Raw genomic sequence first — 27,263 nt, forward strand, 5'->3', positions numbered from 1 at the left:
TTATGTTAAAGTACTTTGAGACTGCATGCCTTTTCCAGCTGTCTCAGGGAAGGAGGGCTTCTCTTCCCCTTCGTCACTCCATATTGCGCTCTCTCGCTTTCCCATGTGCTTCTTCACCACCAGCTCCTGTTGCTCTCTAGCCTGTTTACTTTTCTCACTCCTCCATGTTTCTATTATTCCCGATTGGCTTTCTTCCCTCCTCCTCCGAGTTATCCCCACCCACATCCTCTTATCGCTTCTGCTCCACCCACTGTGTTGCTTTCACTGCCCTCCTATGACTTCTCCCACCCCATTGGTCTGTGATTCTGCCCCACTCAACATTACTTCCCCCGCCCATGTTGCTTTCTCTCACCCATGTTTTACCCTTTGCATTTTACTCTAAAAGAGGCTGAGGATCTTTGGATCTGCTTTACCACACAGAAAAATACCTGCATGACTCGGAGGTGCAGGTGAACCAAGATCCCTTGGACCTACACTAAATGCCTGGGGTGTCACAGTGGAGGAGGTCAACCCCCCTGACCCCTACCTTTGCTTCTTTTCCCTAAGCACACATATCACCCTCTGTTGCGTAACACCGTGTTGTAAAGAGAAGACTGACTGCAGAGTAGTAGATTAAGTAATTTATTTAATCAGAAAGGCTCACGGGGTAGGCGGGAGCACGGGTCAGGTTAGGGACAAGATAAGGAAAGCCAGGGACGCCAGGGTGGCGTCACATAAATACCATACGTGCATTCCAAAATGGAATGTGTGACGTAGCATCACAATCATAGAGAACGTACGGCAACACTAATATACGGTTGCCGATATGGACCAAGGTAAACAAATCACAACATCTCCCTTCTTCACACAGTAAACAATATACAGTCAATCATGAATGTAATCCTCAAAACGTTTAGGCATTCTAACTTGCCTTCCACTTCTAGTTTGAGAACAATTACCACCCAGTCTTGGATCAGTTGCAAAGGCACTGCCCATCTCTATTCCGCTATGATCCTTGTCCATTATGCTACCTTCTGCCATACCTTCTACATTAGACGTGTTAAAACGTTCCTCTTCTCCTCTGGAATAATGTCTATCGGATACTTCGTCCCATTCCAGAATACTATCCTCCTCTGTTCCTCTTCCTTTCATAATGATTTTCTCTTGTCCTTTTTTCAACTTGACTACATCATCCTTGCTTCGCCAACCCTTTCCTTCTATTTTTTTTTAAACTTTTTTTATTGCAGAACAAATGCACAGTATACATATCATTACTGGATCTTGTCAGTACAGATTTTTCCTCCATTCAACCCCGCACCTGATCAATACAAACAGCCATTCAGCCCACATCCCGAAGGCCGGGCGGCGTCTTCCGCGTCCTCGGTGCATGTTACAATTTCTGCTACACATAGTCCTAGTATAAGGTAATCTGCTATCTGCTTTTCAGTCAATTCTCCCTGCAACCCTTTCCTTCTATGTATACTGCTCCTCCGGAGGCATTCTGTACTTGCACAGGACCACTGTAAGTTGACTCTCCTATTGCCACCATGAATGGTTTCTTCGTTATCACCCAATCTCCGCGTTCTATTTCTTTCACCCTTGCTTTGTTGATTTGATCCGAATATCTTTTGGTCTTTTCCTGTTTACGCATAATATTCTCTCTTACCTGGAGCTCGCTGTCTTTTATTTGTTCAGTATTTTCCTCGTTTCTGTACCAATTGTTAAATTTAGGCGTAAGTATATTATTACACTCTCTCCCCCTCATCAAGAAAAATGGTGTAAACTTGGTTGTCTCATTAGGTGTACTGTTGTAAGTGTTTATCTTTTTCCGGATGCTGTCCTTCACGTTCAACTTCGATGCTATTGCCAGTTGGATTCCTTCTTTTATGAATTTATTCATTCTCTCCACTTGGCCGTTACTCATTGGGCTATACAGTGGTGTCTTTTCTTGCTTGATACCTGTACTCTCGAAGAACTCAGTCATTTGTTTTGACACCAGCTGTGTGCCGTTGTCGGAGACAACAATCTTGGGTTGTCCTTCCATAGCAAACGTTTTCTTGAAGAATTTAATTACTTGTTCTGTTGTGATTGAACGCACGAATTTGTAATGCACCCAATTTGAGTAGTAGTACGTCAGAACAATAATACATTTGCAGTCGTCATCCATTCCGTGAAACGGACCAGCGAAATCTATAGCAACCTTTTGCCAAGGTTCGCTGGGTATTTCCACTATCTGTAATTCTCCTTTGCATATTTTCCAATGTTTGTCGGCTTTGAGACAGGACTCACACCTGTCGATGAAATCGTTCACATCATGATGCATTCTCGGCCACCAGTAGTGTTTTTTTATAATGTTTTTGGTAGCACTGCTTCCGGGGTGTCCTTTGCGAGCTAACTTTGCGAGCTAACTTTATTATTTTCTCTCTTAAAACTGCAGGTGGTATGAATTGGTCACACCTTTTTAGAAATCCGTCCTATATTGTCAGTTCCTCGCTTATCTGTTGATAGCTTTTGAACTCGTTCTGCAGATTCCTGATAGGGGGCCACTTTGACTTCACATAGTTCATTACTTTTCTTATTGTCTTGTCTTCTCCCAGTCCTCCTTTCCACTCTGTTTCCGTTATGGAACCACTGTTTACTTCCAGAGCCTCTACCCAAGCTACTACGCATTCCACATCATCCAGTGATTCATTATCCTGGTTGTTCACTGGCAGCCGCGATAGACAGTCAGCTCTGCTGTTTAGGCCTCCTTTGATGTGTCTAATGCTGAACGTGTACTCTTGGAGTTTAGACAGCAGCCTTATTAATCTGGAGCTTGCTCTTCCACTTCCAGGTCCTTCTCCGTCCATCATATACACCAATGGCTTGTAGTCTGTTACTATTTCAAACCTTTTTCCCCACAGGTAGTTTTTTAGTTTATGTACGGCCCAAACGCATGCAAGTGCCTCGCGCTCAATCGTGCTGTAGTGTTTCTCTGTGTCACTTAGCCTCCTTGATATGAACGCATTTGTGTTTTCTTGGCCTCCTTTTACTTGGCAGAATACAGCTCCTATGCCTTTGGCACTGGCATCTACTATGATGACATTCACCAGCATGGGGTTGTAAGCTTTCAAAGCAGGTGCCTCTGCAATTTCTTTTTTTATTGTTTTAAATGCCAGATCTTGCTCACTGGACCAATCGTAGGTCACATTCTTTCGTAATATTTTCCTTAGCGGTTCCACCTTATCTGCATATCCCTTTATGAACTTAGAATAGTACTCACTAAGTCCTAGGAAAGGCTTAAGGGTCTCTTTGTCTTTCGGTTCTGGTGCCTCTCTGATAGCTTGTACTAGATCCTCTTTAGGGGTTATTCCATCGGATGATAGCACATGTCCCAGATATTCTATTTTTCTCTCCATAAATGTACATTTTTCTTTTGATACTGTCATTCCTTGGTTCCTTAGGATGCTTAATACTTTGCTGAGAACTTGTAAAGTGTTCTTGGTCAGTTTCGGTATGTATTAGGATATCATCCTGGAACGCCTCGACTCCTCTAATTTCGATGTCCATTAGCTTCTGGAATACACCAGATGAGGAAGCCAGGCCAAATGGCAGTCTTATATACCTGTAAGCGCCAAATGGTGTTATGAATGTAGTGAGCTTTTTTTGATTCTTGTGACAGCATCACCTGATGGTATGCAGCTTTTAAGTCAATCAGGGTGAAATATTTTGATCCTGTTACTGATTGTAGGATTTCCTGAATCATTGGGAGCGGGTGGCAGTTCACTAAAATATTTTTGTTTAGGAATCTGAGATCCACACAGCCTTATTTCCCCTGTTTCCCTTTTCTTTAAAACCACAATCGCGGATACCCACTCAGATGCATCGGTTACCTCAATTACACCTTTTTGACACAATTTAGCTAGCACCTCTTTTAATTCTCCTCTTATTGACAGTGGAATTGTTCTCACTTTGTGTTTGATGGGTTCCGCATCTTCTTTTAATTTGATTTCGTGTGTGAAACCTTTTACACACCCTATTACGTCCTTAAAGACTCCATTGTACTTTTCCAACACTTCTTCTATACTTCCTCTCTTCTCCTCTACACATATGCTATTTACGAAGTCCTCTCTAAGGATAATTGGTTCCTTAGCACCTGGTTGAAGGATCACACCTAACTTCGCCAGATCCTTCCATCCCACCAAGATCCTGCCTTTTACTGCAACATATATTTTTGTGTTTATTTCTCTTCCTTTCAACATTAATGTATCATAAAAATAACCCACCATTTCTATATCCTGTTCTCCAAAAGCTTTTGGGTTTATGTCTGTGTCATGTAACGTTACATCATGCCCTTTTTCTTCAAATAACTTGTCGGATATAATTGTTATAGGTGACCCAGAGTCAGCAGTGAACTGTAATTCCACATTTCCTATTTTTACATCTCCAATGGGTCCCTTTATCTTTCCATCCACCATTTCAACATAGAGTACAATTTTATCACACATTTCTTCATCAAAATCCCCCACAGTATTCACCTTTACATTTTCTGTTGGTCTCTTTGGTTTACATAGCGCAGTGTAGTGGCCAAACCTTTTACATTTCATGCACCTTTTACCAATGGCCGGACACAACCTACAATCTGCTAGACGTTCTTGCAACCCACATCTGAAACAACTTAAATTTGTACCTCCTACCTTTTTGTCTCCATAACTTTTCTCAGAACCTTTTTGTTCACTTTTCCTTTTACCCTGTAAATTAAACACGTTAGCATTACTATTGCTGCATGACAATACTTTTGTAGCAATTAACGATCTTTCAATGGCTTTTGCTATGTTGGTTACATCCTGTAGTGTAGGGTTTCTGCATGTTAACAACCTCTCTTGCACCTTTTTGGAGTAACAATAAAACACCACTTGGTCTCTTATATAGATGTCAGTCATTTCATTGAACTCACAATCCTTTGCTAAGACTCTTAAACACGCTATGTACTCTTCAACTGTTTCACCTTCTTCCTGTTTTCTCAACGCAAATTGATGCCTACCGACCATTATATTGCTTTCCTCATCATACTGTTTTTCTATCCTTTTTATTGCTTCTTGATATTTATTGAGAGGTATAAACACTCCGGGTGGATTTTCATATTCTGGTAGGCTATGGAATACCTCCTGACCGGCTTTCCCCAATAATCCGAACAGAAGTGATTTTTTCCTTTCAGCATCGTATCCCTTGCCATCTATTGATATAATATAGCTCTCAAAGGCTCTTAACCAACTTTTCCATCTCATTATGGGTTTCCCAGGTTCTTCTAGGAAGAGTGGTGGAACACAGATATTATTACTTTGAGCCATCTTTACTTATACTTCCTCCTGAGACTGATGTTTTGCTTAGTTTGCTCTCCTTTTAATAATACTCCTTTGTTCCTATTTATTTTGATATTTTTCCCATTCACAGATACCTTACACTCCTCTTTCACTGTTTTTTGCTTAGTTTAGGTTGCTTGTAAATAGTGCACACTCTCATGTACTTTTTACTCCGCCTCTAATTATTTTGATTTCTTACGCTTAATATATAAATTTGCGTTTATCCTTTGTTTATTATCCATTCATTTCTTTCTCTGAGGCAATGTGCGTCGTTTTATCTTTTTATACAATGTTCATTCCTTCGTGTTAGTCGCCTGTACTTCGCGCGTTATTCTGACTGGATTTGCTTTAATTCATTTCTCAAAATTGCTGTTCGCTGTTACGTCATCTGACGTTGTGCCAATGAGCTGTCAGCGATGAGCAGGACACCTAGATCGATCCAGTCATGCCTCACGCGCGTCTGTCATTAGTATTTCTCAGCGGCGGCTTATTAGCGGTATGACACTTACTTTTTGTTCGTTTTTCAATTGCCGCCGTTCCTTTGTATTTACCCTCTGTTAATATTCCGAGACCGTAGCACACCTTACTGACTTGGATGTTGTCCGTGAGCCTCTCCTCCACTTATGTCCTCGTCGCCATTGTTGTAAAGAGAAGACTGACTGCAGAGTAGTAGATTAAGTTATTTATTTAATCAGAAAGGCTCACGGGGTTAGGCAGGAGCAGGGGTCAGGTTAGGGACAAGATAAGGAAAGCCAGGGACGCCGGGGTGACGTCACATAAATACCATACGTGCATTCCAAAATGGAATGTGTGACGTAGCATCACAAACATAGAGAACGTGCGACGACACTAATATACGGTCGCCGATATGGACCAAGGTTAACAAATCACAACACACCGGCAGTTCTCTCACTCCCACCTCCAAAACGGGGGAGAGTGAGCGCCGCAGAAGTAAACAAGCATTTACAATGCAATGGTTTCGCCTTTGGAAAAGTTAGAGCTATTGGCATTGTAAATGACAACATTTGTATTTGTGTTGGTTTTGAAAACAGATAAATAAATGTCATTGTCATTTACATTGCCATTAGCCTCTGCAGTCACTCTGCAGTCCCTAGCACTCCATAGCACTCCCTACTCACTCTGCACTCCCTAGCACTCCCTAGTCACTCTGCACTCCCTAGCACTCCCTAGTCACTCTGCACTCCCTAGCACTCTGCACTCCCTAGCCCTCCCTAGTCACTCTGCAATCCCTAGCACTCCCTAGTCACTCTGCACTCCCTAGTCACTCTGCACTCCCTCGCACTCCCTTGCACTCTGCACTCCTTTGCACTCTGCACTCCTTTGCACTCTGCACTCCTTTGCACTCTGCACTCCTTTGCACTCTGCACTCCCTTGCACTCTGCACTCCCTTGCACTCTGCACTCCCTAGCAGTCCCTAGTCACTCTGCACTCCCTTGCACTCTGCACTCCCTAGCACTCCCTAGCACTCCCTAGTCACTCTGCACTCCCTAGTCACTCTGCACTCCCTAGCACTCTGCACTCCCTAGCACTCTGCAGTCACTCTGCACTCCCTAGCAGTCACTCTGCAGTCACTCTGCAGTCCCTAGCACTCCCTAGCACTCTGCAGTCACTCTGCACTCCCTAGCACTCTGCAGTCACTCTGCACTCCCTAGCACTCTGCAGTCACTCTCCACTCCCTCTCCACTCCCTAGCACTCCCTAGTCACTCTCCACTCCCTAGCACTCCCTAGTCACTCTTCACTACCTAGCACTCCCTAGTCACTCTTCACTACCTAGCACTCCCTAGTCACTCTTCACTACCTAGCACTCCCTAGTCACTCTGCACTCCCTAGCACTCCCTAGTCACTCTGCACTCCCTTGCACTCTGCAGTCACTCTGCACTCTCTAGCACTCTGCAGTCACTCTGCACTCCCTAGCACTCCCTAGCACTCTGCAGTCACTCTGCACTCCCTAGCACTCCCTAGCACTCTGCAGTCACTCTGCACTCCCTAGCACTCTGCAGTCACTCTGCACTCCCTAGCACTCCCTAGCACACCCTAGCACTCTGCACTCCCTAGTCACTCTGCACTCCCTAGCTCTCCCTAGCACTTTGCAGTCACTCTGCACTCCCTAGCACTCCCTAGCACTCCCTAGTCACTCTGCACTCCCTAGTCACTCTGCACTGACTACTCTGCGGGTGACAGTGCTCGCCATGTCGCCCGCGTCAAAGGGGTGACAGTGGTCGCCATGCAACCCATGTCACAGCGGCGGGTGACAGTGCTCGCCATGTCGGCTGTGTCAAAGGGGTGACAATGGGCGCCATGCTGGCCGTTGCACAGCTGGTGACAGTGGTCGCCATGCCGGCCGTTGCACAGCTGGTGACAGTGGTCACCATGCTGGCCGTTGCACAGCCGGTGACAGTGGTCGCCATGTTGGCCGTTGCACAGCTAGTGACAGTGGTTGCCAAGCCGGCTGTGTCACAGGGGTGACAGTGGTCGCCATGACGGCTGTGTCACAGCTGATGACAGTGGTTTGAATGCCGGTTGTGTCACGGCTGGAGGCAGTGCACCCCATGCCGGCTGTGTCACGGGGTAACAATGGTCTGTGACAGTGGGCGCCATGCCTCCCGTGTCACAGCGGCAGGTGACAGTGCTCGCTATGTCGGCCGTGTCAAAGGGGTGACAGTGGTCGCCATGCTGGCCGTTGCACAGCTGGTGACAGTGGTCGCCATGCTGGCCGTTGCACAGCTGGTGACAGTGGTCGCGTGCGGCTGTGTCACAGCGGCGGGTGACAGTGCTCACCATGTCGGCCGTGTCACAGCTGGTGACAGTGGTCGCCATGCCGGCAATTGCACAACTGGTGACAGTGGTCGCCATACTGTCCGTGTCACAGGGTTGACAGTGGCCGCCATGCTGGCCGTGTCACGGCGGGTGACAGTGGTCGCCATGCCGACCGTTGCACAGCTGGTGACAATGGTCGCCATGCTGGCCGTGTCACAGCGGGTGACCGTGTTCGCCATGCTGGCCGTTGCACAGCTGGTTTCAGTGGTTGTAATTCTGGCCGTTGCACAGCGGGTGACAGTGGTCGCCGTCTTGGCCGTTGCACAGCGGGTGACAGTGGTCGTCATGCCGTCCGTGTCACAGTGGTCGCCATGATGGCCGTGTCACAGCTGATGACAGTGGTCGCAATGCCGGCTGTGTCACGGGGTGACAGTGGTCCGTGACAGTGGGCGCCATGCCTCCCGTGTCACAGCTGGTGACAGTGGGCGCCATGCCTCCCGTGTCACAGCTGGTGACAGTGGGCGCCATGCCTCCCGTGTCACAGCTGGTGACAGTGGGCGCCATGCCAACCGTGTCACACCTTGCGTACCCCGTTCTACTGTTTCTGGATGTTTACTGTTTTTGGCCGAGATTCTAAACAGATCAGACACTCGCTAAAGAAAGCTCTTTAGCGGATCAGCCTGTGTAATGAATTACCGCCAAAAAGCAGGTTTTGTGACATTAAAACAACAAAAAACTGAGCAGGATTTTCAAAGAATTCAGGCCCTAGACAAGGAGAAGAAGAGATAAGCTCTACAAACAGGCAGGCATGTCTTGTAAGACGCAGGCCCCTTTAAAGTGCCCAAGAGCAAACATGCTGGGGGTATTTTGAAGACACAAAGCACACAGGAAGGCCGGCTCCTGCCTGAGCCTGGCTGCCATTAGTCACCGCGGGGGCCAGTGCTCGGAGCTCGGGCCCCCCTGACAATGGCTTCTGCAGCTGAGGTCAGCCCCCGGCCCCCCTTTTTGTTTACCAGGGCAGGCCGAGCCGCAGGGAGGCTCATTTAACGCGTCCCCCCCAGGGTGGGACACAAAGGCCCGAGATTGGAGGGGAGGGGGTGTGTGTGGGGCGGTGTGGGGTGGGGGGGCACTCACCTGGTTCTGCTGCTCTCTGACAATGTACTGGGGTCACCGTCTCAAAAGACGGGGTGAGGGCGGCAGCCCTGCCTGGGTGGCATACTTACAGTTCCCCTCTAGCGCTTGTTAACACAGTATGTTTTTCCCAGGCACTATAAATAGCTGATAATGTTTCTCTCCTTTTTAATGACACTCTGGTTGCAAAAGCTTAATAAATGGAAACCTGGGGCGAGAATCCCGGCCCTTTTATCAGTTATTTATGGTGCCTGGAAAAAATACTGAGGTTGCAAGCGCTATAGTAACACAATTTATGTTTAGAATACTTAGTATACAATTTTTTTATTACAATCTTTATTGTCTGTATTAGTTGTAATCCTGGCTCACGTCTCTTGGCCTGACTGGGCAGAAGCATCAGAACACACGGTTTGTGAGGGGAAAGCTCAGGAGTGGATGGGCACGTGGGATCTCGGAGGGCGGGGGGGCAAAGGTTTCCGCTGGTAATCAAAGCCCTAGGGTTTCAATAGAAGCCGCTCCAGTCCAGTCCATACGACGAGAGATGGAGGCCTGGGGAGGAGAGAGGGGCAGATAAACAAAGAGGCCAAACAGTGAATGTGCATAAGATTGACGGGCACACGGACAGTGGGAGGGGGGACGGGCACACGGACAGCGGGAGGGGGGGACGGGCACATGGACAGTGGGAGGGGGGCGGGAACGGGCTCACGGACAGTGGGAGGGGGGCGGGAACGGACAGCGGGACATTGCACAACCCACCCCTGCAAAGGACACTTCCGAAATGGCGAAAACAAAGCTTAAAAAAAAAAAAACACGCCCACAGCCGCATGACGTGGGCAAAAGCCTAAAATTCTCGGGAACGCCCACGAATCTGCTCCGGCATTGACGGACAGATCTCTGTTCCAATGGCTAGCCTCCATTTATGGAGCTAGCCAATGGAACAGAGGGGCGGGCCTACACACACATACTCTAGACAAAAGATTTCGCCTGCGCGAAACGCTGCTTGCGCAGCTTTTGACAGGCGAAACCTAAAAATGGTCACTCCTTCTTTCTGCTCCACAAGTTTTAGATTTTGCTTCAAGGAATCCACAGTTTTACTACTCAACAACTTTAAGTTCTTGCCTCCAGTGCAGCTTTCAGTTAGTATATTGTGGAACACAGTGCTTTGTGAGATGAAAAAAGTGGTGGGAGGTCTTAAAGGGACATGTCCTAAGAAATTAAGGGCATGACTTAAAACATGGGAACTGCAATCTTGATTTTTACACAGCATGCTGCCTGAACAGTATTTAGGTGCCGCTTTATGAGATTTCTGCAATTGCATCCGGACATATCACACGAATATATGCCTAAAACAAACTAGACCTGTTGGCTTTGAGTGCTTGCTGGTTAATAGTTTGATTTATATATATATATATATATATATATATATATATATATAACAGCAATGATTTTGTTGTAAATATTTAGATTAAGTAATTACAAATGGTAACTATGTGACATCACTATTTGTTCACTGGACAAAGGCCAATAATTGAATGCGTGTATGATTAGAACACTGTCATGGCCCATTGACTTACACAGTTTTCAGCCTCCACTCCAGAGCTCTTGGCCGTGCCCATTATAAACACCCTCCCACAACCAGAACTCACCCAGACAGCTAAATGCGACTCAGCTCACATGTACCATTAGAAAATCCAGTATCTCAGCCTTTTAGATTCAAGACTTCTTAACCTTGCCAGTTGTATCCCCTACTCCTTTTCACTCTATAAGCTTAAGTGCACTGGTGTATTACAAGATAAGAGCACCATTCTGGTTATCATGCGCAACACCACACAAGCACCAAATTCCATGTCATGTTTCTCGCCTTCAGTGATGTTCTATAAAGAAATTCAGTTGGAGAATCTTTGCCAGGTCTTTTTAGAAAAACACATGCTAATGAATTTACCCTCCTATTATCAACTTAATTACATTTTCTGAAAGAGATACTTGGGCAATTTCACGTATTACTCCTTTGCAGATGAATGCCAATGAAAATTGAACGGGAGTTGCCTCTCCATGAACGGTCCTTTCAGAAGTATATTTATTTAGCCTTTCTTAGTTGGCTGTGAAACATCTAGTTCTCTCCATCGCAGCTATGCTCAAGTGATTACGTTTTCAAGGCCAAGCAGTCATTGATTTCCATCGACATCAATATTCTATGAACCTCTCCCGGAAAGCACTTTAGTATGCACTAGTTGTATTTATTAGCTACTGTAAACCAAACTCCTCCCTTTGATCCACCAGATTATTTTTATTCTGTTATCATCCTGAATTGAAAAAGCAACTCATTTAACACCAGAATTAAATTTACACGTATTTTTGAGATGTGAAAATATACATATATAAACCTCTTTAATCATGAATTGCTCTTCTTTGATTGTCCTTTTGAAAGCAGTAGATGCTAAGATGGCCAGCCAGTGGTTTCAAATCACACTCAAATACCTTGCTGTTCTTTTTTGTAGGTGTGTGGATGTTTTTAATTAATAAAGTACATTTTAAACCACTGTGTGGCCTGTTAGCACTAGATTTAACGCTGACAAGCTGGTGTAGGCTTGTGTATGCAAAGTATGTGCTATATACAGCAAGCTTACAAAAAGTGGCTGTACATAGACAAAACGTCAGCTGGCATCCATAGGCCAGTTTGTCTTGTTTAACTGCGGAGTCTGAGATTCCCATTGCTGTGGTGCCAGTACTGGCTTAATCAGCCACTAGCGTGAATTCATAATTTGGGACTGAGCTGAGGGGGCATCTTCCCATCTAGGATACCATTAAGCAGTGGCAGCTCCTCCACTAGGTGGAGGAGCTCCGCCCCACGGCTTTTTACCAGTGGAAAAGGAAAAAATAAAATGATAATATTACGTTATCATTTTATTTTCGCTTTGTCATGCAGCTTTACGTGGAGTGAGTAAGGCAGGGTTTGGCTGTCGGCCTCTTGGGCCAGTCAAACAGTCATGCACACTTTGCATGTTCCCCACCAGGCTGCATTACACAGCCTGGTGAGGAACATGCATAGGCTCCCTGTCCCTGTCTGAGCACTTATCCACGGCACTCAGACCAATCACAATGCTGCATTGCAGCATTGTGATTGGCTCAGGGGAGCCTGTGTGTCATGCTTCAGAGGGCGAGGCGGCGTTCCGGCAGCAAGGCAATTCACATTTAAATTTATTTTTCAACCCGCCCCACCTGTGCTACTCGGTGGCAGCCATCTCTGCCAGTGAGCGTTGAAAATTATGATGCAATAAAAACTTCCTATTCCATGGCCTTAATTTAAAATTCTCTGTTGAACTAAAGATGTATACTTCACGGACACATAGAATATGGTTCTCAGGACTTACACCTGGAGTACCTCATAGACAATATTTGGGACCACCTGTTTGTGGGTGTTGATCACTGATATTGTGTCGTTAGATTCTGGTAATATGATTTGTAAACTCGTCTGTGAAAAGAAACTGCAAAGGAAAACGTTATTCATTTAAATGTGACTGTTAATATTAAGATGCTCGGATAGTCCTGGTGTGTTATGATAATTAGCTATTGTTACAACTATATTTTGCCGGATTTGTTTAATTCGAATATTTTTGTTTGGGAAAGGCAGCCACCATCTTAATGGCTGTGCTTAAGCTGGGACATTCTCCGTCCAGCTTTCCCCACACCTCTGTGCTATTGTGCCTCATAATGTGCTTATGTAGGATCTCTTCAGATGTCCATACTTTATCAGATTTTCTATAAAAGGTAACTTTGAGGGAGCTACAAGTATGCCTTTGCTCGGATGAAAGCTGAACCTAACACACACTTATTTTTCAAAGTCAAGTCGACACTGCATGCATAGCAATGACTTATTTTGAAGTGCTGATCTAAAAAAAAAGATAACAGCCTTGCCAACCCTGCTTCCACCCTTACAGGAAGTGGCTGACTATCAGATATGCTCTTCAAAAGAGCATTACCCGTCGAACTTGCACAGCATTCTTATTTTCTTTCCTAATGTTCCTGCGTCTGTGATGTAAATAGGCAATTTATGTCTAAAGCACGCACTTGATATGTCAAAAGCACGCACTCAATAAACTTACTTTAGCAAGAGCCTCTTCATATGTTTTATCTGTTACTAAATAAAATTGCAGTGTTGCCCCTCTTGTTTCTTGAGTGCTTGTGTGTCGCCTGACTACTGCATGTGGAGGCCGATAGTCTGTGTGAATTGAGATGTTACTCCTGTATGAACTTTTCCAAACCAAGCAAAGAAGCGTTCTATTTATCCTATGGCGCTCAACCAGATTCTGAGAAGTCTTGGACAGCAGTGAGCATAGAAACTGTTACCGAGTGTGCCACCTCCAGCAGCAGTACTGCACCCATTCTTTGCAATATCATTAAGCATGTGCAGGGAAGCAAAAGGCCCGCTGGTGACACTTGATGGCAGTCAACTGGATTTATAGTTAACTGTTTAAGGATTGCACTTAAATAGATCTATTGCACACTCAGAAATATTTTTTTTTAATATCCTGTACAAGGGACAGCTGTGGGGGCTGTTTTGCTGCAGACCTGGATCTCCAGATTTAAAGGCACGGCTTTGAACAACTACATTTATTCACATATACAAATCTCCTTTACATTAGTCATACCACACAAAAAGTCAAACTAGGATCATGCAATATAAAAGCAGAATACTATGTAAGCTGGAACATGCTCCCTTGGTGAACCACTTCTTATTTAAACAACACAGTACAGAAGACTCCCTTTGGGCGATTTGTGAAGAAACACTAGCCCCCCCCATGAGAGAGGGCAACATCACTAAAATGTTGATGTTTAAAGAATATTGTTATATCTACAGTTTCAAAGTTATGCAACAGGGTTGATGTATACCTTCAATTGGCATTCATTATTGGCTACTGTTTAATGCATGTTGGAATTGGTCAATTATGAGCCTCCTCTAAGAGCTTTTCTCGACTTAGATGTGTCCTACATCTAAGCCCCCATCCCCTTTTTAGGTCTCGCTGAGCCAATGCGCTTGCGCATTGTTCCGACGAGAATTATGTAGAGGCTACAGGAAAGCCTGCCAGAGGGCTTTGAAATGCGGATTATGGCCAGTGCATGTGCGCCGGGCGCGCGCTCACCATTTGCTCCCCAGCCCCCCCCCCCCCAATCAGACTTGAAAGGGAGCCGCTCGCACACCACCATTTGTCTGAGCCTCGGCATCAGACTTCAAAGGAAGCCACTCCCCCCCATCAGACTTCAAAGTAATGCGCTCCCGAACTTGCTGGCCTCGCTCTCGTGAGCCTTTATTTACTTGTCTACCCCCTTTGTTCTCTGCCCCACTTCCAAGTCACCCCCTCTCCCTGCGCTTCTATGTTTCTACCCTTCTGTCTCAGCAACCTCTCTTGAATCTACCGCACAGCAAAACTCGCAACAACCTCCATTTTTTGGTGGTGCTAAGCAGGCTTTTTTTTCCAAATGACATTATCCGAGCATTGTTCAGAGCATGGTGGGCAGCGTGAGCTGTGGTCTGCATTGAGTACCAAAGCTGGCAAATTTTGTGGCTTTTATTCGGTCCGGTACACTGATCACAACTGAGATGCAACTGTTTTTAACAGTTTTTTTTCTTTTTAATTGTGCGCTGCATTCCCTTGAGCATTGCCTTTTTTATTGCCCAGCAGGGTTGGGTACATCGACTGGACACAGGTTTTGGTGTCCGTGTCCGAACACATGGTAAAGAATGGTGGCAAATGAGTTTGATTATTTTTCAGTGGTTATGTTTCCCCCACCATTTTCATTCCTGTTTTTCAAACTGTCCATTGACCAATTCTTTGAGTCTGGCACTTATGTTAAGCCGTTGATTTTTCTTTTCCCACAATGATAAAATTGTGATATATATATATATTTTTTTGATGAAGTATGATTTTGAAGACAGTTCAAAGTTTTTGGATCCCCTTGGCCATCTTATTCTTTGAAAAATTCAAATGTGCTTAAAAGAAAAGTGAGTTTGCACATCACCATTTTAAACTTCACAGAAGTTCATCCTTATTTCTACCCTAGTTCTCTGGCTCCTTCCTATCCTTTTCGTTTAGTCTTATCTCATTTCTCTCTTTCCTCATCCCCTCCCCCCCGCCCATCTGTCACTTTGCCTTTTCTTCCTAACTTTCACCCCTCTTTCACTTTTCTCCCATTCCTCTCTCTGCTCCATTCCCTAAAATTATCTTTCCCATCTTGTCCTAGTTCCCTCTTTCTCCCACCGCTCTAGCTCACCTTTTCTCTTTCTATCTGTAATCTCCTGATTTCTGCACTCCCTTTCTTTCTCTCCACTTAATTTCCCCACTTCCTTCCTTTCGCCTTGATATCTGCTTATCTGCTTATTCCCTTTTCTTGTCCCTCCAATCTGTCCTTCTATTATTGTGTTCTTCCAGTCTTTTCTCCTTTCCTCTTATGTTCCATCTGCAGTTCCACTCACTGTCTCTTCCTTCAGTTTCTCTTCCCTCTCTCCAACTTTCCTCCTTCCTTTCTCTCCTTTGTATCTCTTCTCTATTAGCTTTCATCCTTGTTTCTCGCGCAGCTACAGTCTCTGGTGCTTTTGTAGCTCTGAGGTCGTTTTGATTGTGTTTTTGCAGCCGGGGAGGCAGCCACAACCCCCCCCCCCCCCCGAACTACTAGGGCTGGTGGTGTTTCCCTGCTGCTAGATGCAAGGTGCGTTCTAATTGGCTGACTGACTCGCCCAATCATACATTAGTGCGGCTCTCTGCTATTATCAATCATTCTGCCTCATACACCAGGCTTCTGTACCGGAAGAGTCTCAGACCCTATTTAGAAAGGATGGTTGGCCCTTTAAATGAACTGCAGGCAGTGCAGGCCCCCGGCACTGTTGGGCCCCGGTGCCACTGCACTGGCTGCACCACTCAGAGCAGCACCTTGTGTTATGTGCTTCATTGAAGTTGCCTGCATCTCTGTAAAGCAGCCCTGGATTGTGTTATAAAGACTCTACAAATATAAGCAGCAAGCTTAACTTGCTGAACCCATGTGGGTTAGCACAGTGGCAAGCATTATCTCGCTGAGCCATCTTGCCAGCTCTCCGTAGGTTTCCCGCCATATCGAGGAGACGCAGGGATATCCCCGTGCTCTCCGAAGGACACCCGGTGATCGATGGACAGCATCGCTTTAAATGAGACATCTCTCAAAGATGTTCACCAATCACACTCTAGTTCTGGTGCTCTCTGCTCGTCAGTGTCCATCCACATGGCTATTTGTAGGGCACAGCATACACTCTGTGTAGTTGGCATGCCTCAATAGCCCTAGTTCTGTCCCCTTGGCATCCCAGGTGTGGGACAGTGCTCTGTCCTGAAACCCCCCCCCCACCGCTGCTCTCATTGGCTGGCCCTTGGCAACTAACTATCAGCTGAGTTTACAGCCTCTTCTCACACTCTGGGAAGTGTCTGCTGTGAGAGGTCTCTCTTCTTGGACTGCGCCTCACTCTGCTGCACGCCTCACTCTGCTGCACGCCTCACTCTGCTGCACGCCTCACTCTGCTGCACGCCTCACTCTGCTGCACGCCTCACACTGCTGCACGCCTCACACTGCTGCACGCCACACTCTGCTGCACGCCACACACTGCTGCACGCCACACACTGCTGCACGCCACACACTGCTGCACGCCACACACTGCTGCACGCCACACACTGCACTGCTGCACGCCTCACACTGCTGCACGCCTCACACTGCTGCACGCCTCACACTGCTGCACGCCTCACACTGCTGCACGCCACACACTGCTGCATGCCACACACTGCTGCATGCCACACACTGCTGCATGCCACACACTGCTGCATGCCTCACACTGCTGCACGCCTCACACTGCTGCACGCTGCTGCATTACTTGCACTGCTGCATGCTGCACGACTCACACTGCTGCACGCCACACACTGCTGCACGCCACACACTGCTGCACGCCACACACTGCTGCACGCCACACACTGCTGCACGCCCCACACTGCTGCACGCCCCACACTGTTGCACGCCCCACACTGTTGCACGCCACACACTGTTGCACGCCACACACTGTTGCACGCCACACACTGCTGCACGCCACATACTGCTGCATGCCTCCCACTGCTGCACGCTGCACACTGCTGCATTACTCGCACTACTGCATGCTGCACGCCACACACTGCTGCACGCCACACACTGCTGCACTCCACACACTGCTGCACTCCACACACTGCTGCACGCCACACACTGCTGCACGCCACACACTGCTGCACGCCACACACTGCTGCACGCCACACACTGCTGCACGCCACACACTGCTGCACGCCACACACTGCTGCACGCCTCACACTGCTGCACTCCTCACACTGCTGCACGCCACACACTGCTGCACGCCTCACACTGCTGCACGCCTCACACTGCTGCACGCCTCACACTGCTGCACGCCTCACACTGCTGCACGCCTCACACTGCTGCACGCCACACACTGCTGCACGCCACACACTGCTGCACGCCACACACTGCTGCACGCCACACACTGCTGCACGCCACACACTGCTGCACGCCACACACTGCTGCACGCCACACAACACCACCACATCACTCAGGGACACCACCACCACATCACTCTAGGACACCACCACATCACTCTAGGACACCACCACATCACTCTAGGACACCACCACATCACTCTAGGACACCACCACATCACTCTAGGACACCACCACATCACTCAGGGGCACCACCACATCACTCAGGGGCACCACCACATCACTCAGGGGCACCACCACATCACTCAGGGGCACCACCACATCACTCAGGGGCACCACCACATCACTCAGGGGCACCACCACATCACTCAGGGGCACCACCACATCACTCAGGGGCACCACCACATCACTCAGGGGCACCACCACATCACTCTGGGACACCACCACATCACTCTGGGACACCACCACATCACTCTGGGACACCACCACATCACTCTGGGACACCACCACACCACGCTGGGACTCCACCACACCACGCTGGGACTCCACCACACCACGCTGGGACTCCACCACACCACGCTGGGACTCCACCACACCACGCTGGGACACCACCACACCACGCTGGGACACCACCACACCACGCTGGGACACCACCACACCACTCTGGGACACCACCACATCACTCTGGGACACCACCACATCACTCTGGGACACCACCACATCACTCTGGGACACCACCACATCACTCTGGGACACCACCACATCACTCTGGGACACCACCACATCACTCTGGGACACCACCACATCACTCTGGGACACCACCACATCACTCTGGGACACCACCACATCACTCTGGGACACCACCACATCACTCTGGGACACCACCACATCACTCTGGGACACCACCACATCACTCTGGGACACCACCACATCACTCTGGACACCACCACATCACTCTGGACACCACCACATCACTCTGGACACCACCACATCACTCTGGAACACCACCACATCACTCTGGGACACCACCACATCACTCTGGGACACCACCACATCACTCTGGGACACCACCACATCACTCTGGGACACCACCACATCACTCTGGGACACCACCACATCACTCTGGGACACCACCACATCACTCTGGGACACCACCACATCACGTTGGGACACCACCACATCACTCTAATACACCACCACATCACTCTAATACACCACCACATCACTCAGCCCAACCACATCACTCAGCACCACAACAGCACTGTCCTTGCTTGCTACCAACAAGCATTGCCATAGCCAATAGGACTCGCATTAGGAAAGTGTAAGCTATTGGCTTTGTGAATAACAATGCTATTAATTTATATATTTTCAAAGCCAACACATATTTAAAAAAAATGTAATTTACAATACCAATAGCTCACACTTTCCTAATGCGAGACCTATTGCATTGCAACTGCTTGTTTTAAATTATTGCCTCTCATTCAGTGCATTAGATGGCGAGAGCCTCACAACCTAATTTGAATCCCCAATACATTGAAATTCTCACAATCACTTTCTCAGTTTAGCCTAGCCTCGCATCATGAGAGAAGTACAGCTGTGAATGAACATTTTATATCAGAATCTTTGCCCACTTTGAAACTTTAAAATACCTCACCATTTTCGGAATGTACTTAGGACTAATTCCTTATGTGCACCACTTGATGTTGACCCTATTATGTATTTATCTATTACATTAATGGACATCAGACATGGACCAACCAGTATGCTGGAATAATTTTAAATAGACGAGTCACACAACTTGTTGTATGATAAATCATTGCAGGATGTAATGTTCACATACTTGAATCTACTACCATGTTTAACAAACATGCAGTAAGGTTAACTTAGATCTTTTGGCCGTTCATTGTGAAATATTGTATGACTATACCTATCTCATTATTCACTGATGATTTAACTTAACGTGCATTTTGTTAAGTTGACCTTTTTTCCAAACTATGTAATAAAATGCTTATCATAGACATTTATGGGTGTAATATCCATTATGTGTATCTAATTGTAAATCCTTTTCCACACTGAATCTTTTTGTCTACACTGTACCACAGTGAGGGAGCCCATAGCAATTCTATTGTCTCGATGTACACTGTCTTTCTACTAATTCTTCTTTTTCCCCCATTGTTTCGAATTCATATTCCAATTTTCAAAGTAGCTTAAATCATCTTCTATATGGTTTACTTTTTACTTCTGAATTTTCATCTTTTAAAAACTAGTATTTTGTTGCCACCTGTTAGCTCATTTGCTGCATGCCAATGCCTCCCTCAATTCGATGCATATATTTTACTAGTCAAATGCTACATGTGGCATGCTTTATTCAAGCCCTTGTCAATTAATGCCCTTGTCAATTAATGCCCTTGCTCATCAAGCTCATGGTGAGTCATAAGATCCCCGTTTTATCGCCTACAGATTTTTTTGAACCTGTGGCGACATTGAACCCTATAGATTTGGTCCCTCGTATGTGATGTTAGACACTTTTGAGACCCAGCCTAGAGGTGATGCGAACCATTTTTAGGCAATGTGATTTTAAACAATGCAAACATATAATTTACTGATAATTGACAATCTATATGTATAAATGTTATGTAAAATGTATCATTATTTGAAGCTGCCACTGTTCAGTCATATGTATTTCTCGAGGAAAGGGATAGGATGATGAGAAATAATCAATTTATGGCGTTAAGGAATTAAAGAGGACATATCAAAACATAATTATTGAATGGAAAAAGTTTGTATGCACACATGCCACCTTTTTGCGTCACCACTGAGACATAGCTACTTTTTAACTTCAGATAGTATTTACATTTATTTCAAAACACCCCACCCACAACATTAGTGTTTTTACATTGTGCATGTTAATTAAGATTGCGATGTATACCTACCAACCACAACTCCTATAAAATATTTTTTTAAAGAAAACTGTAAGTTACTTGCACTCTTCCAGAAAGACTTTTAATTACAATGTATTAGATTGTACAATTGTTTTAATATCTTAGGCGGGGCTTTAAATGGGATGAAAAAAACTGGGGTGGGGGTCTCTTAAAGGGGCATGGCTGATGTAATTAAAGGTGTGGTTTAAAAACATGTAAGCTAAAAATCTGTGATTAGCATTGGGTGCTCCTCGACTGGTATTCTGCTGCTTTTGTTATTGCATCCCGATATATAACACAAGTAACATTGCACCTACAGCAAGCCAGGACTATTGTTGCATAATATAAATAAATAAATTGTTGTATATAAAATTGAAAATGCTTCCATTCCGAAATGATAAGACTGAAATAACTATAACGCGTCTCTATGAAGTTGCAGTGAAGGGTGGCACTGCTGCAGAGTTTAGGGCCATCTGAGCACCTGCTTTTTCGAACTGCCGGTGCTGAGGACCGGCAGGACCCGGCCCACTTAAGGCTCCGCTCTTATTTGAAATATCTTCAACATTAATGGCACTGACTGAGGAGTTTGCATGTTTATTGTCTCATGTGTGAACCGGTTGCTGATAAAAACCATCAGTTTCGGCTTTTCCTATTGTGTTCTGATATCAGTGAAGTAGGAGGATTGCTAATTGCTTTCGGAGATAGGCACTGCCGTTTTTCTTTTTACGAAAAGATGTATGTAATTAAGTAAAATACATCTTTAACAAGAATGCCCGTCTTAAAAAAAATCTATTAGATTTTACTGCACTATATTGATTGCAGTGTCCGGTAGACAGTAGAGAAGCAGAAGCTTTGTTGTGCTCCCAGCAAAAGTAGAATGCTGATTATGAAGACAGATGGTGACTAAAATATGCGGAGTAGGATGGCGCTAGTATTCTTCTGAAAATGAATACAATATTTTGTGTTGTTTTGTAGACGCCTTGTATTTATTCGCCCAAAGTTCAGAGAATCAGTCGAAAGTGGTGTTAAGCCATTGACTATATCCCACAATTATTTCAGATTGACAACCCCACTTTTTGTTTGACTTCAGTAATTGCTTCTGTTTTTATTTTTTCAAATTTTATTTACCTCAACTTTCTGATAAAAGACAAAACTGTCTGTTTTCATAGTTAGCTGAACTGGTATTACTCTTGTACTATTGTACACAATAAGATAGTGCAGCATAATGTTTTACTTTGATGTCGAAAATAAAACAACCAATGTATTTTAGGTGGTAAAAAGGTACTGATACTTATGTAATTTGCATGTTTTACTTTTTCATTCTTCTAAAGGTTGAAAACTGGTGTCCTCGCCTGCCATGGAGAACAAGAACATTAAAAGAGGAGACGGATCAAAAGAACCTGGTATGGGAAAAGTATTTCTAGTTTCTTTTGCAGGAAGTGTACATAATTGCAGAAATTTGGCTCAATCCAACCTTGGAAGGAGGAGCATCTTGGGTCAATGTTCTGATTGATTGCTTCTGAAGAAAATTCTATAGATGTTTTATAATATAAAATAATCCTGTACCCGCATCGCAGACCGATTTTCTGCCTTTTTTGGTAGTCCTTGATGAGACTAACCTCCTCATTTGCAACCAATTCTGATGCATTCTCTCATGCATCTTATTCAGTAGTGACATATATTTGAGATGTCATCAGTGATGTAGTTGAGCATGTCCTTAGCTTTGAAATGAGTGATGTAATATGTGAGGTAAAAGCTTGTGCATGCATGGACACAAGTTGTATTTAGCTCAGTAAACTGGAACTTGTAAGTGTCATTGTTTTTTTTTCTAAAAACTTAAAATGTTAACCAAAATAGCCTTATATAATGTATTCATGCACGAAAAACGTAAGAAAATGTAAGTTAGCACTCACAACATTGCTTTCTTTTCCATTAACATCATAAGTTTTCCAAAACAAACATTTAGAATGGAGTACTTTTGATTTAAACTTCTAATTATAGCCTATCCACGTGTTCGTATATTCCTTTGATTAAAACATCGCCTAAGTAACCTACTTTCAGGTATTAAAAAAAGACAAATGCAGACCAAGTGAATAAAAGTTTGCATTGATTTTTTTTTACAGAGTCTGCACATTTTTCTTCTTTCTGCTAATTTGTTCTCAATTTCATGATCAAGAGAGGGCAGACTGCCGAGGGGATATAGTAATAGTTTATGCTTTATGAAGTTCGAAAAACCTGTCGAGAAATATGTTTGAACATGCACAGTTGCATAACTATTGATTACCATCCAGGCAAGTGAGCGTTTTTTCAATAACTAAGTCCTCACAGCGTGATAATATTCTCATATTTTTATTAAGCAATTTTTTAAAACTTGGTAAAGTGGCTGGTGCATTCTATAAGCTTGCCGCTTGGAGATTGGTCAAAGCTGCTTCCATATATTGATGTGTGGAAAGATTTATATTGCTGCTGGTTAGTTCGATCAATAGCACTTTGTTCAGGCACTGGTATTTTATTGACCTAGGTTAGAAATCGCATTTAAGGAACGCTCTTTGCTGTGCAATTTCTTGATTTACAATTCCAAACTCCAAGCGAACATGTGCATGTTCCATTGCTTTTGGTAATATTTTGTAACAACGTGTCACAATTTTATCCAACGTGTGTGCATCACGCCCTCAAGGTACTTCACTGTCATAACTGATTTGGGGAATTATTTTTTCATCCATGACTTTCAACGTCGTAGTTAATATGGAGCCTTTCAGCAGTTGTAAAGACAAAAAAAAGCTTAAGTTAAAGCACATGCCTGTGCCCTCAACTGCTGGAGATGAGACAGAAATGATCCTCAAGCATCTATGGTCGCACTCCATTAGTTGTATTCTGAAACTTTATCTGCAACTTATTTTGCAGAAACTAAGCACAGTTTAAAGAAAATATATCTTTCTATCGATTATCTTTGTTTTATTTTTACGTAAAAAGATCTCCAGATTGTAGATACTTGTGTACACACCTAGTTGGGTAAAAAGTAATTGTAGTTCAATTTGAGCTTTATAAACTAGGACCACATCTTCGGCACACAGTGGATGAGATATCAATTTGCTGCCCAACATTGCTGGGTGTGAATCTGTTTGATCCGCTGCAATTGTAAGATATGTGTAAATTAAATAGAAGTCGGACAAGCACACAGCCTTACTTAAGCCCTGTAGATGTTTTTATTTTATGCAGTATAAATTTCCCATCTCCTATTTTCACTCTGATCGAGATATTACAATATAAAAGTTGCATCGCTTGAAGTCGATCTTCAGGGATACCCCAGTTGACCAACCTGAGCCATAGTCTGTCTTGGGGCACACTATCAAAATCTGATTTAAAAATCTAAAAATGTTAAACACAGAAAGCTTTTCATCACTAGTACTTTGTCAGGGAATAACGAGAGGGATAGCAGGTTAATAACCGTCCCTGCAGCCTGAGCAAATTCTGTTTGCTCCAGAGGAGTGAGCTCAGCTGAACTAGCCCACTCATGTAGATCTTTTAGCTGAAGGGATGCAGAATGCTTGGCATCATTATCTAAGAAGGTGATTAAATGGTAATTCTCAGGAGCAGGTTTATCACCCTCTTCATAAATTGGATGTACCATAGCTCCCACCCATGAGTCTGGTATCATCTCATTTGGCAATTAAAAAGTATACAATTGTGCAAGGTTTTCTGACCAGAACTCAATTTCTTTCTTGTATAATCCTTGGGGGAGGCCATTAGATCCAGGAGTGCTGTCTTTGTGACTTTTTTTGTAGGTTATTGGGTATTTGCTGGGCCATCATGGACACTGATTTTTCTGTTTGGGATCCTCCGAATTATATAATACAATTTTTCTCTCTTCACTGTTTGAATATTAACTAAATTTTTCATCACTATTTAAGCCTCCTTCTTTAGTTTTATGTATGGAGTACTTTGCGCTGAGAAACAAAGCCTAGGTGGATTTTGAGATACTAGCGTTATTTGCTATTAGTCCACCTTTCTCTGCTTGATTGACCGTCCCCCAGAATGTAATAGAATTTCTGTCTCTACTTGCATAAAGAAGCATAGACTCATAGGTTTCTTCCTGCTGCTTGTTTGCCAACCAAATTCTTTCCTTAGGGGGTTTCCCGCTTCTCTCACTTTGGTTATGTTCTGTGTTATGTTATGTTATAACATCTTGTATAGCGCACGAATCACCGGGGGGCATCTCAGCGCTTTTTCTCAGTCACAACCGAAGGGGACAAAATGCAGGACGACAACGTTAGTACAGGTGCGCTTTCAGATGTTTCCTAAAGGCATGGTAGGAGGGAATGCCTCGAAGGGTAACGGGGAGACCATTCCAATACTTAGGGACCAGGTCAGGTAGGAAAAGGCCCTGCCCCCAGACCTACTGCGTTTGATGCGTGAAATGTGAAGCAGTTGCAGCGTGCTAGACCTCAGTGGGCGGTTAGGAATATGTTTTATCAATTTCTTTTGAAGATATGCTGGGCCAAGACCCTGGAGAGCAGTAAAAGTCAGGCAACACACTTTGAAAAAAGGTCTTTGTTTGACTGGAAGCCAGTGCAAAGTTTTCAGCAATGGCAATGATGGGGTGCCTGCTGGCTGATTCAGGACCAGCCTAGCGGCCGTATTCTGAATAACCTGCAGTTTCTTCAGGTAAGTTGCTCCGACCTCGGCTAGCAAGGCATTGCCATAGTCTAGCCAGCTAATAATCGTTGCCTGGGTCAGCGTTCTTCGATGTATCATGGTAATAAAAGGAACAATCTTTCGTTTCAGGCTTAACCTATAATAAGTTAACCCCAGCTATTGAGGAAATGTGGTCCTGCATTGAAAGGGTGTGGTTCAGCTTAATGCCCAGATTGTTCACGCTCTGTGATGGCAAAGGGGCAGACCCAAGTTGCGCCGGCCACCAATCCGGAGACCAGGACTCCTCTGCCTTTCCCAGCAGCATGACTTCAGTCTTGCTCGGGTTCAATTGGAGGCAGTTGTTGGCCATCCAAATTGAGATCTCCAACATCCCTCTGCGAAAACGGAGTCTGTCAGCTTCCCTATCTGGCCCACAGTTGAACACCAACTGGGTGTCGTCGGCGTATGACACCGTTTCGAACCCCAGGGCTTCCACCACCCTAGCCAATGGCTCCATATAGATATTAAAGAGGGTGGGGCTAAGGCAGGAGCCCTGGGTAACACCATTGGTCAACAGAGTTTTTTTGGACTGATATAAGCCCATGGTAACCGTTTGATGTCTGTCCAGCAGGAAACTTTGCAGTCACTTAAGGGCTGAACCCTGTATGCCTGCGGAGCTCAACCTCTCCGTGAGCTTAGCATGGGAGATGGTATCAAAAGCTGCGGAGAGGTCGAGCAGCACCAGAATTGCCGAGCCACCTGCATCTATGGTCAGCCTTAGGGAGTCCGTTACCACCAACAGGGCAGTCTCGGTGCTAAAGCCCCGCCGTAACCCAGATTGTGAAGGGTCCAAGATGTTGTTTGTTTCTAGGTACCTGTTTAGTTGCTGGTTTATGAAACTCTCCAGCATTTTTCCTAGTAGAGGGAACAGGGAGATGGGGCGATAGTTACCCAAGTCCTGGGGGTTGGCAGTGGGCTTCTTAAGTATAGGACGGACAAAAGCTTCCTTCCAAGGTGCTGGAACCACACCTTCCAGGATCGAAAGATTAAAAATCCTTTGAATGGAGGGGGCCAGAGTGTTAGAGAGAAGTGACATAACCTTAGGGGGACAGGGGTCTGTCGGGGACCCTGATTTCGCAGCCTCCAAAGCTCTTTGTGTCTCCATAAGGGAGATCGGCGAAAAATATTCCAATGAGCAATCTGTCTGCGCAATATTGCCTCCTAAGCTACAGTCCGGTAATGGGTGAACCTGTTCCGGGGTTGGAAAATTGGCATAAATTCTTTCAATTTTCTGTTGAAGAAAGTCAGCCAATGAGTCACATAACTCTTGTGATTCAGTGGGAGGAAGTTTACAGGCGGCTGGAGCGGTGAAGTCCTTTACAATGTCGAATAGGGCTTTGGAAGAACTGTCTGCCCTTTCAATTTGACTCACAATATACTGACATCTAGCTGCCTTTAGATTGTGATGATATACCGCCTGTGCGGATTTAAATAGCGCCTTCGACTGCGAGGACTTATTCCGTTGCCAAATTCTTTCCAGCTTTTTACAAGATGATTTTTCCTGTTTCCGTTCGATCGAGTACCATTGGGCCGAACGACGACTTCGTATGGGTCTGGCCTGTCTATTTGCAGGTATGATTGTATCCAGAACATGTACCAGGCCGTCCCCAAATCCCTTCAGGGCCCTTGATACATCTTGGTTTGCAGATGGCAGATTCAAAGTGCTGTTGCAGGATTAAAGAACATTTTTAATGTCCCTGAGACTTCAAAACAGGAGGCAAGCTATCAACCCTTGGAGTCACTCTGGGTTCAAGTGAGATTGGCCAGTCCTTATCCTCATCAGGGCAGAGAATTGCAGGCAGCAGGGCAGCACAGCAGAAAATCAGTTCTTCCAGAGCAGCAGTCAATCAGAGTGGCAATCCATGTAGCACATAAATCTTTACTCCTGGCAGAGTTCTTCACAGGTCCAGTAGTGTACTCAAAGCCC

The 27,263-nt window shown here is 45.2% G+C and overlaps 1 protein-coding gene across 2 annotated transcripts in view; it reads left to right on the forward strand.

Annotated features, from left to right (window-relative positions):
- MGAT5 (alpha-1,6-mannosylglycoprotein 6-beta-N-acetylglucosaminyltransferase) overlaps positions 1-27,263 on the forward strand; it is an 863,195-nt gene that overhangs the window by 383,881 nt on the left and 452,051 nt on the right. For both annotated transcript variants that reach the window (XM_078682019.1, XM_078682020.1), the window contains exon 6: positions 21,973-22,044. In XM_078682019.1, the coding sequence (XP_078538145.1) occupies positions 21,973-22,044 (72 nt within the window). The remainder of the gene's footprint in view (positions 1-21,972; positions 22,045-27,263) is intronic.

The sequence above is a fragment of the Lissotriton helveticus genome, chromosome 3_1, assembly GCF_964261635.1.
Source record: "Lissotriton helveticus chromosome 3_1, aLisHel1.1, whole genome shotgun sequence".
Lineage (NCBI taxonomy): Eukaryota > Metazoa > Chordata > Amphibia > Caudata > Salamandridae > Lissotriton > Lissotriton helveticus.